Genomic DNA, 11340 nt, shown 5'->3' with positions numbered 1-11340 from the left:
TCCCCTTTTTTTTTTTTTTTTTTTTAAATTTTATTGTTGTTTTGCCCCTACCAAGCACCTTTTGACATGTGCCCGGCTCCCAGCTGCTGCTGCTGGCCCTGCTCCAAGGCCGGGGCTGGGACGGGGAAGTCCTGCTGGCTCCTTGCCACTGCGGTGAACACGGCCCAGGCTAAGAGCAGCCAATGGGCTCCTGCTCCTAATCCGGAGGGCAGCTGTCAACTGGGCTTTTCGCCCTGCACAGGGAGCATGTGTGGGTGCGTGGGGAGAGGGACAGTGCTGGGCACCCCCTCCCCGAGCCCCTCGGGAGCCGTCGGCAGGATAGGCTGCAGGGATGCTCCAGCCATCGTCATCTACTGCTGCCCACCATGGGGCTGAGCCTTTGCTTGCTTTGTTCTGTTGGGGTATTAGCAGTCTTGATGGCACTTCTGTTGGGAGGGGAAGATCTTCCCTCGACAGGCAGCCAGGGGTACAGGGGAAGCAAGGAGAAGGAGCGGCTTCCTGAGTGTCTGGGCAGACGGGTTGTGGGCGAGTTAAACGTGGACAGTGATGGGTGGGCTGTCTCAGGACGGCCGAGCGGCCGCTCTCCTTCCCACGTGTTCGGGTTGCAATCAGGGCAGAGCCTGGTGGGTGGATCCTGGAGGGATCTGGGTGGCAGCAGACACCTGCAGAGCCAGGGCAGCCTGGGCCAGCCAGAAGAATCCAGGCAGGATCGTCTGATCTCTGCCGGACTCACGTGTGTCCCCCCCAGCACATGCTGCCCCAAAGCAGAGGAGCCACCACTCTCCTTTCTTGAGCTGGGAGCAGGGGATGTGCCAAGGAGGGATGAGAAGAGATGCGAGAACAGGGATGGTGAGGCAGGGCAGGAACAGAGGACTTACGTCTCAGGAAGCGGTTTCGGACCCACTTGTTCTGCCTCCGGGCATATCTCTTGGTGACCTGTTTCAGGGCCTGGATCCCTTTGGAACAGAGGGAGTAAAAAATAAAAACAAAGGTCAGCACAACGCTGCAAGCTGAGCTCAGAGCAGCGTGAGAAGAGGCTGTCAGCCCCGGTGCGAGCAAATCACACAAGGCAAAAGTTTGTGCTGGATGGTACCACGCTCGCTTAAGGGAAGTATTTCTACCGACAGTCTGGAGGTCTCCGAGCCAGCAGCGAGAAGTGGTCATCACAGCAAAGCAGCCAAGGCCTGCCAGACAGAGTGTAGGGGCAGCGGCAGTGCAGAAGGGTTGGACAAGGTGTCCCAAATGCCCTTGAATGAACACTGGTTGGAAAGGGCCCAAAACCTCAGCCCTGAAGCTTTTAGCAGGTAGGACAATCTGTTCAGGGGCTGCACTGCTCTCATAACGCCTAACTGAACACTTCTCTGCGCAAACGGAGCCCAGGACTCCTTGTCCTACCCACAGTGGGCCCAGAGGATGGTTTACCACTGTACAACCTTTCAATATTTAGTACCAGACTTATTGTATCCCTCCGTAATCATCTCCTGAGCAGACACAACAAGATCCTTCGGCCCCAGACTTGTTTTCAATCTTTTTATAATTTCTGTGGTTTCCTCAGCCTCCGTCTCCACTTTGCACTGAACTCTCCTCGACACAGACTGACTCCGCCTGGGATCTCCGCTGTGCTGAGGAGCAGAGTGGCTCTCTCCTCTAACAACAGCGCATCAGTTCAGACACTCCAGAATGACACATGCCATCGAAGAGCGCATCACTATTGACTCATGCTGTGATCTGCTAGATCCCTAGATCCCTTCCCACCATCCTGCTGCTGAACCAGATGCTGAGTTCTGCTTCGTTCCTTCTTTCTAGCCCTGTTCTCCACAGCATTCACATCCCAGCTGGGATCCCATCACCCAGGTCACTGGGGAACCAGCTCTAGATCCCACGTCACGCTGTGCCCAGTACATCTTGCAAGGAGGCCTGGGGGAAGGGAGGGAAGAATTGCTCTGGGTGTGCTCAGAGACGCTCTCCAAGCACTGGAAAAGGAGTCCCTGCTCCCCTGGGCTGGCAGAAGTGGAAAATGCAGAGGGAAAGGTGCAGCTCAACCGCAACAAGACCTGCCCCAAGGTTTGAGCTTGGTTCAGACCATTACGCAGTGTCACCTGGAGCTGCGTGGGGCTGAGGGACGTAGGGCATGCAGGGTGCTCCTCTCACCTTTTTGCAGCAGCAGAGCACTGGTCTCGGGTGAGCAATTTCCCTCACTGACGAGGTACTCGTGGAACTCCTTGAAGCCGATGGACTGGAAGATGCCGTGCTGGTAATCCTGCCTGGAGAACAAGACAAGAGACAGGGGTCAAAGCAGCCTCCTTCCGAACAGTGAGAGACCTCAACCCTCCCCATAATAGCTCAGATCTCTGCGTCCCACCCTGCAGGACCCCCACAGGTGACACAAGCCCACGGTGTCGGGGGACAAGCCAAGCCAGGCACACACAGGAAGGCAGACTGGTGGCTTCAGTGACAGTCCACGTCAGCTTTGCTGTGTGAACACTTGGGCAGCACCAAGTAAATTTTACTGAGGGGAAATGTCACCGCTTGGCAGATACGGTCCAGGCAAAATTAATTCAATGCTGAGACCCGCAGGGACTGTGCTGTTTGACCAACCCTGGTCTAAGGGTTCTGGCAGGGAAAGCCAGGAAGTGCTGGAGGATCTGGCTGGTTCAGACCTCTCCGCTGATGGTGCCCCCACAGAGGCAGGCACCCGTCCCGTCTGATGGCCCTGCCGCAGGAGCAGGCGCTACCAGGAGAGGGTTGGGAGCAGCGATACATCCATTGGAGCTGCTGCAGGGAGAGTCGGTCCGGGCCCTGCACGGGTCTGGCCGGTGGGACTGGGAACAGAAAGGGAGATGGCTTCTCACCCACCGGTTCTCGGCCACCTTCTCTTGGTTGTAGCGTCGGTGGAAGTCCCGCAGCTCCTCCAGCAGTCCCGCAGCCAGCATGTCATCCACCCGCTTCTCCAGCCGCTGGTCCAGAGCTGGGAGGAGGAGAGCAGGACACACTCAGCCGCTCGGTGCTGTGCCCTCAGGAGGCCCACAGCTGGACAACGTGCTAGGACTTGGTTCGGCACTGCCAGCCTCCCGATCCACCTGAGGAAGGCAGAGCCCAGCAGGCGAGAGGAGCGAGTCCTCTGTCACGTCCACTGATGCCAAAAGAATTGCTGCCTTGTTCAGGGAGGAGGCTGGGGCAGGAGCAGGGAGTCAGCCCTAACCCCGCATCACCATGCTCAGCCAGCCAGGACCTGAGCAAAGCCCACTCTCACCTGCCTGGTCTGCATGAAGCCACAAGATGCAGGAATGTGGGTATTTCAGGGGCCCCCCTAAGGGTCCCCCACCTTCCTCCTCCTGCTGCTGGTGCAAGATTTCACTATGGGGGATCCCTGTCTCTTCAAACACTTGGAGGCTCCTGTAAGCAGAGACAGACAGAGCTCAGAGGCTGGGCGAGGATGAGCTTTTCCATTTCCCCAGCAGCCTGGGGGGCTCCAGCAAAGGGAACCGCAGACACTCGCTGCAATCCAACCCTCTCATGTGGGGGGAGGGCAAGTTTCTGCCCCGTCCTGTGCCCGGCATCCCGAGCACACCCAGGTCCTGGGGGTGCAGCGCAGTGCAGAGCACAGCAATGGCACCCAAGGAGCCCAGAGCACAGCCACCCACTCCTGCCTGGCACCGGGACAAGCCCTGCAGGGGCCAGGGTTCTGGCTCCAGCCCTGCCCTTTCCAGCCAGGCAGGGCTGCAGGGAAGGGGCCAGCATTGCCGATGCTGCGAAGCATCACTGCCAGCTCAGCCCAGCCCAGCCGGGGAGGTGGAGGAAGCTGCGCAGGGTGCCCATCCCTCTGTCCCCTTGCACCGTGCGAATGGGGTGGGCGGCGTTCTGCTTCCCCTGGGCCAGGGCTCGGCTGGGATAGGCCCGCCAAAGGAGCAAGCCTGGTCTTGCTGCCATGCTGTTCCCACAGAGCTCAGGTATGTTACTCAGCGAGTAAGACAGCTTGCTCTTTAAATAGCTCCAGATAAACCCTGGTGCTGGGGCACCGCAGCGGGAGCAGCCCCAGTGCACGCAAGCCAGGAGCAATGCGCTGTCCTGGACACCAAAGGCAGTTCAAGCTGGGGGCTGCGTGGCCAAAAGTCTCAGATCCCAGAGAGCTCCCCAACACCAGCGCTCCAAGGTCCCCAAGCACCTTGCTACGGGGTTAGGAGCACCTGCCTGGGATGGGATAGCCCATCCCGCCGTGTTCCCAGGCACACAATTCCCTCGGGAAGGGGGGCTGGGCCCTGGCACCCCCTGCCCCCGGCACGCCAAGCTCACCTGGCCACTTTGCGCTTGTCATGGGGGTGCAGCTTGGCTGCCATCTCTGGGTCCACCTGGCTGAGGCGGCGATGGAGCTCGACACCGTCCAGCTGCTCCAGCTCCACTTTCCTGTCGGCGACCGGCCCGGGGGCCATGCTGGCCTTCTCCTGTGGGGTACAAGGCAGCCCTGAGTCAAGCCACTCACCCATGTGCAAGGCCAGCACAAGCAAGATGATCCCCCAGACCCACGGGGTGAATGAGGGGCTTTTGGTTCTCCTTGCCCCACCCTAGCAGGGGGAGCACCATGCCCGGTCGCAGGAAGCCTGCCCTGAACATGGGGCTCACCCTTTCCCGGAGGGATACGCAGCCCCGCAACGGTACCTTGGTGTTGATAAGGACCTTCCAGAGCAGGGACTCGATGTAGTAGTTGGTTCCTCCCACAACAATCGGGATCTTGTCTCGGGAAAAGATATCTTCAATGTGCCACAGTCAGGGAGCGTAAGCAGAGATGCACGGCAGGGAGGAAGGGCTGCGGGGAGCGGCAGCCTGGGGCCCAGACCCCACTCTCCCAGCCCCAAGGAGCCAGTGAGGCTGCGGGTCAGGGTTATAGGTGTCCCTCATCTCTCACTATCCTCTGCTACCTGTGCCAGCTACCACCAAAACTCAGCGACACCCAGGCACTGCCAGGGAGGGCAATACCCAGCTCAGCATTGTTGCAGTGCAGCAGAGATCTTCCCCAACCAGCTGTGAGGAGGGGCTGCCCTGAGCATTAGCTGGGTAAAAGAAGCTCCAAGCGCTCCCACCAGCAGTATCCTCTGAAAACTGGAGTTCGTTGCAATGCGGAGAGCCCAAGGCTGATGCAAACACTGACCTCTCTTGCAGGCCTGGCTGTGGAGGGGGGAAGTCCGTATCTGGCTCGGCCAGGCAGGCTGCAGCGTGAAAGGATATCAGAGCCACGGCTTTGTCTCTGAAATCCACCACTGTGTAGTTAGAGACAAGGGGATCCACGAAGCTGATCATGTGGTGTCTGCACAGACGCTGCTCCTGGGGAGAAACCTTGTTCGTGATGATGTCCAAGCCCTTGTACACCTGGGGAAGAGAAGAGCCTGTCATTCACCTCTGTGGCCCACGAAACCCCCACTGACCACCGCTCCTTCCCCCACGCACAGCCGCTGCCTGCCCCTATCACCCCTCCAAGCCCCTCGCCGGTCTCTGGAGAAGCAGGCAGCACAGGCAGGGGTACGTGCCCCATTCAGGCGAGGCAGCAGGAATCTTGCCAACGCCTGCTACTGCCAGGGCCAAACTGCCACTCTCTGGTGTTTGTTCCTGCCCACGGGAGATGAACCATGAGTGCAACAGCTCACGACTGCTTTCCTGGTCTGATATAACCCTGCAGTTAGGGATGGAAAGGCTGATTGAACGATCAGAGAGCGGTGTCAAAGCCTAGTCAGCATAACCAACCAAGCCCGGCTCCGAAGCACAGACCTCCAAATCAATGAGGGCGGCTGCCTCCAAGCTGCCGGCTCCTCATCTGCTGCCGTTGCAGCTAAAAGCTCAGGCGTGCCTACCTCCAGACACCCGTCTCCAGCACAGCAGCGAGTCTCGTTTGGGGACAAGGATCACTGCTTCCCATAACACACAAAGATCTCTCTGGATGCAACATGCAACTTCACGGAGCCTCCTAAACACACACAAACGGTCTCAGCTCATGCACACCTTAAAAGGCTGGCGTACCGCCTGCTGCCTGCTCTCACTGAGCTGGTCAGGTACAGAGAGGAGCAAAACACATCGGTGCAGGCCAGTGACCCTAGAGGAAAAGAGGCACTGTCCTGCACCACGGTGCCAGGAGACACTGGTGAGCGCGACCAGCAGCATCTCGCTGCTTCGAGGTGTGTCTTCAACCTCGAGTTTGGGATATACAACCTTGAAGAGCACTGCCGAGAGATGCTGGCCCTCAGCTAGACAGCTAAAAGCAGAGCAGAAAGAAAAGCCACCCAAACCAACACCTTGGTAGCATTCTTGGTAAAGAGCCAAGGCAACCTGCAATCCCAGCAGCACGGATCTGAGCCACAGCCTAAATCCACCCTCCAGGCTGCATAAAGCAATAGCCACAGCCCAGCCCACAGACCCAGGCAGTGCAAGTACCGGAGCCGCCTCAGCTTGGCGTCCCATCCCCACGGCTTGGCTGGGTCCCGTGAGCAGACAGCCCCTTCCGATGGGAGCATCTTTCACCCAGGAGAAGGGAGGAAGGCTCCTCGCCCTGCTCCCCATGGCATGCAGACACAACCCTCCTCAGCGCGGGGTGCCCCTGTGCCCTGGCACTGCCCCAGGCATGCTGCCAGCGGGTGCTGCGAGGCTCTGCAGAGCTGCAGACAAACAGGGACCAGAGTGGGGACGCGCACCCCAAGGGTGCTGGCAGCAGGCACGTGGTTGCAGCGGGGCACATAAAGCCTTTCTGTCCAGCCCAGCTCTGCACCACGCCAAGGACTGAGCACCCTCCGTGCCAGGCAGTGGCTAAGGCTCTGCTTTGTGCCGCGGTATCAGGGAGGACGTGTTTAAGCTCTCAGGACCTCCCCACTTGGAGCAGTCTCCCAGCTTGGAATAAACTGACCTGATGGGAGAAGAGACTGAAAATGGCTGTACTCATTTCCTCCTCCATCACCCAGGAACCACCCCAGCCAGAGGGCCAGACTTCCAGAAACAAATTTCCCCCTAATCCCCTCTGAGAAGCTGCCAAGCCTCTGGCAGCAGCGCAGCCTCCACCCACTGCCTCCCCTGGTCCCAGGCAGAAGGACAAGGTGACACAGAGGTGACCCACGGGCAGAAGGCACGGAGCGGCAGCAAGGGACGATCCGAGGTTAGTGGAGCAGGGAAGCCTGATCCCTGCCTGGAGCAGTCATGCAAGCTGCTGGGGCGGCTGAACCAGCTGCAGCCCGGCAGACACTCCTCATCTTGCTTAACTCTTGCACTCGCTACTTGGAGGGCAAGGGCCAGCTCCTGCTCGCCATCTCTCAGCGGAGAAAGGCTCGCCTGGGGGCAGGAAGCAAGGGGGGAGCGGGAGGGCAACCAAATGCTCTTCCTTTCTGCCCTGCAGAAACCCAGCTGGCTCCAGGGGGTGGCGAGCAGACGGGAGGAGAGGCCCAAGAGGCAGCTCTCTGCCAACATGCCCCGTGGCTAGCTGCTATTGATCCCCTTCCATTACCCAGCCCGGGCTGAGCAGCGCCATTCAACGCAGGTCTCCAGTCGGCACTGAAAGCCTTTGAATTCGGTGAGCTTTGGCTCAGTGCCTTCTCTCCCCCGGCAAGGGCCAGTCCAGCCCTCCAGCTCCTCCGACTCCCACTCGTCTGCCTGAAATCACAGTCAATACTTGAGGGCTGACGGGGAGGCTCGGAGGCAGCTGGGAGCTCCCAGTGCCCTGCGCAGGCAGAGCCGGGATTTACAGTTCAGACTCCAATCCCCCAAGGTTCTCCCGGAGATTAAACACTGAGAGCCTCCCCGAATATCTGGCAACAAGAGGAGGAGGAGGAATGCGGTGTCAGTGTGTGGGCTGGGAGGAAACAAAGGCGGCCTTTTACACACACCCAGCAAAGCCCAGAGAAGGTTTCCACCAGCTGGCTGTCGGCAGGGCCTCGCACCGAGACATCCTCCCGACACTCATTTCTATTTTCAGCAAGCGGCTCAGATAAGCCTTTGTTGCTTTCTAAGGCCCCAAAACAGATTAGCGGCAGCCTGGAGCAGCAGGCCTCCGAGACATCAAATACAAGCCGGGGACTAAAGATGCTTAGCCTTGATGGCGACCTCCCACCTCTGCTGCTGAAACCCCCGGGCAGGTCAGCCCCACAGCTCACAGCACTTTGCTGGAAGGTCAGCGCCGTCTCCCCTTTTAAAGGGGGAGGGGGGAGAAACTGAGGCAGGAGACACAAACACCAGCGATCCTCAGGAAACGGTGCCTGTGAGGACCCTCAGCCCACGGCCTGGGAAGGCTGGGCTCTCCCAAACCCTCGCTCTGCCACCAGTTTCACGCACGATCCCAAACTCTGTCCCCACCTGCACTAGAGGGGGAAAGGCACTGTCCTTGCCCTGAGTGCAGGGAGCACAGTATTGAAGGTGACGTGATGGCCGTGCAGCATGGGGACCCCAGACACACCCAAGCCACCTACAGCCGGGAAGAGCGTGAAGATTTCACAAGGGCCAAGGGATCTCCCAGCTGGAGAGGGGCATGGAGGACCCAAACCAAGCTAGGGTGCAAGGAGAGCGCAATTCACTCCCCTCTCTGATCCCTGCCACGAGAAGGATTGTCAGCAAAGGCTCTTAAGATGTCCTGACTTGACACACTAACTGGGAAATGTACCCAGCGGGCTACAACAGCCTCCGGCGGGCTGCATCGCCACTTCGAAGCTTGAAATCCAGAAGGGACAGTGGGATCGGGGGCAGAAGGGACCCTCCAGCAAGCTGGCACCAGGATCGCTGCGCACTCACTGCTCAGCCAGGAACGAAGAAGCGGGACTGGCTTCCCCGGGGAATGACTTACTCCTAAAGGAAACTCACTGGGATGACAAACAGCGACAGAAAGGACAAAAAGAAAGATTAAGAGGCCATCAGATTAACCAGAGCTCCTGAGCTGCACGCAGGCAGCCACTAAGTCTGTAATTTGACCACAGAGACCCAAGGCCATGACGAAAACGCCCTGGAGATAGAGGGGTGCCTGTGTGCGGGAACAGGTGGGCTCGGGGCTCCCCGGCCCCTTCCTGAGCCTGGCTCCAGCTCCAGCAGCTGCCCAAAACACTGCCAGCATTTGTCAGAGCTCCACGGAGCCCGCACGGGGCGCAGCGATGAATGGACAGAGGGGGCCGAGGGCGACACGGTCACTGGCAGCTGTCAGTCGAGAATGAGCAATGGGATTTTTAAAACCCGGCGACTCTTCCGCAAGGACACCGGAGCCAGCTCTGCGTGGCAGAGGGATATGCAACGAGGAGACAATATTCCACGGGAACAAAGCCAGCAAGAAAGCAGACCCAGTTGGCTGGCTTGCGACCGCCTAAGTGGGGCACAGGGGTTAGTGGAGCGTGGTGGGGGAGGCGCAGACGCGAGCTGCTTGAGGCTGTGCCTTCAGGCAGCCGGGGCTGTGGAGAAGCAGGGCTCCCCCGCCTCGCCGCCCCGAGAGGCCACGCAGAAAGCACGCTGCGTTATGGGATAAAAGTAGCGGAGCTGCTCGGCTCTCGCTCCACAGTCACGCTAGAATGAGATTAAAAGGAAAGGAGGACAAGAGCCACTCGAGCCCGGATGCCATTGGGCGCCTGCAGCCAGAGTCCTCCCAGCGCCTGCATTCCCATAGAGGGACCCGAAACAACCAGAGCACAAAATACACGCTTCAAAACATCCACCAGCGTGAAATGAGAATCCGCAGCGTGCCAGTCAGCTCCAGCCACGTCTGCAGAGCTCGGGACGCAGCAGGAGCCTCGTGTTCGCAGGATCGCTCAAGTCAACAGCCCTTTTCCTGATATTAAAGCCCGCTGTACGCTGGGCTGGTGGTCACTGCAAGGTCCGAGAACCTCTGCATTCACAGGACACAAACGGGCACGAATAACCGAACAAAAGCTCTAGGGCTTGTTGGGATCAGGAAGGTCAGTACTAGTAAAACTGCACCAGCCGAGCTCTGCTCAGAGACATTTCTGACGCGGACACTACAGCGTAGTAACTCGCCTTGGAAACTCAACAGCAGCCGACCAAAAGCCGGGCCCAGCCCAGACAGGGTCTGCGGAGAAAACCAGCCCGCAGGCAGTCCCACCCCGGGCTCGAGGAGAGCGAGATGGAAGCGCCAGTCCTTCAGTTAGGGAGCACGCACTAAGGGCCCGCAACCCCGGCAACGCCCGGTGGTTCACGACGGCTGGGCCAGGCAGCCGGGAGGGCAGCTGCCCACAATCAGGCAGCGCCGGACAAAGCTTCCGCATCTCGCGTGAACGTTTTGCCCCTGCAGGATTTTGTCAATTCAGCTCAGACCTCAAACACTCTTTCCCCAAGAGCTTAAGGAAAACACGCCACGAAATTAAAGCTTTCCGATTGCTCGCTCCAAATTCAGGAGAGGGAGTTTTCAAATTCAGCTCTCGAGGATACAAACAGCGACCGGCATCGGCAGCCTGGTGCAGGAGACCTGGAGGTGGCCGCAGGACAGCGAGAGTCGATCTCTGAGCAGCGCAAAGGGCAAAGGGTGCTGTTGGCAGAAAACGCCTTTTTAAAAAGCGTAATAAATACGTTAAAGATTAAATTTGGTGGGAAGTTCAGGCGTTATAGAAATAGAACAGCGAAAGTGTTGATTAGGAAGGAAAACATTTTGCTAAACAATAACAAAATCCCTGCGGTGGCTGAAATCTACATCTTGTGACAAAGCTCTTGTAGCTGAACGCAATTAGGACCAAAAACATGAGGCTCGGTTCCTCGGTGTTTACTGACCCTGACTGCACAACCGATATACTCCACGCTGCCGCTTGCAGTAAGAGACGAGACCGCAGACAGTGTCACTGCCAAGTAGCAAATATCATTTTTAATACTCTTTCCCGTCTCTTGTCAGTGTCCCTTTGCTGGGTGAGCGGGGAGGGGAGCGCTCGCCTTCAGCTGCCACGTTAAAGCCTCACTTACGCTACGTCCACAAAACAGCCTCTGGAAGGACAGACGGCACCAGCCAGCACCGCTGCCTGGCCAGGACTCCCAGCCGGGATGCGAGGCACAGTGCAGGGACCCAGCGGGTCCTAGCGATGGCAGAGGGGTACGCGTCTCCCTGCGGGCGAGGGGAGAGCCCGTGGCTTGCCGGTGCTGCAAACCATGCCGTGCCCCGCGGCTGGGGGACACGTTACGAGGAAGGGATGTCACCCGAAACACCCCGAGCCCCAGCCAGCTGCCTGGCCCCTTCCCCAGGACAGGGGCACCAGGGCCAGGCCGGCCTGCGCGCCGGGAGCACACCCAGCGGGCAGGATCCGTCCCCCGGGCTGTCCCCCACAGGCACCCGGCCACGGGGCCTGGGGTCCCCGGGGGAGCCCAGCCTGCAGCCCCGTGGGGCTGGCGCTCTGC

The 11340-nt window shown here is 59.1% G+C and overlaps 1 protein-coding gene across 1 annotated transcript in view; it reads right to left on the bottom strand.

The window, feature by feature from the left end:
- Positions 1 to 5317, bottom strand: part of TRIT1 (tRNA isopentenyltransferase 1) — a 10450-nt gene extending 5133 nt beyond the window's left edge. Inside the window, exons 1-6 of the mRNA XM_009276249.2 lie at positions 5147 to 5317; positions 4294 to 4442; positions 3254 to 3396; positions 2857 to 2968; positions 2152 to 2264; positions 879 to 956 (exon numbers count right to left, since the gene is read on the bottom strand). Of these exons, the coding sequence (XP_009274524.1) occupies positions 879 to 956; positions 2152 to 2264; positions 2857 to 2968; positions 3254 to 3396; positions 4294 to 4430 (583 nt within the window). The 5' untranslated portion in view covers positions 4431 to 4442; positions 5147 to 5317. The remainder of the gene's footprint in view (positions 1 to 878; positions 957 to 2151; positions 2265 to 2856; positions 2969 to 3253; positions 3397 to 4293; positions 4443 to 5146) is intronic.
- Between the last annotated feature and the right edge of the window lie 6023 nt (positions 5318 to 11340).

Source organism: Aptenodytes forsteri, unplaced genomic scaffold (assembly GCF_000699145.1).
Source record: "Aptenodytes forsteri isolate BGI_AS27 unplaced genomic scaffold, ASM69914v1 Scaffold321, whole genome shotgun sequence".
Taxonomy (NCBI): domain Eukaryota; kingdom Metazoa; phylum Chordata; class Aves; order Sphenisciformes; family Spheniscidae; genus Aptenodytes; species Aptenodytes forsteri.
The sequence above is the reverse complement of the archived record's forward strand: the minus strand, read 5'-3'. Positions and strand labels throughout refer to the sequence as shown.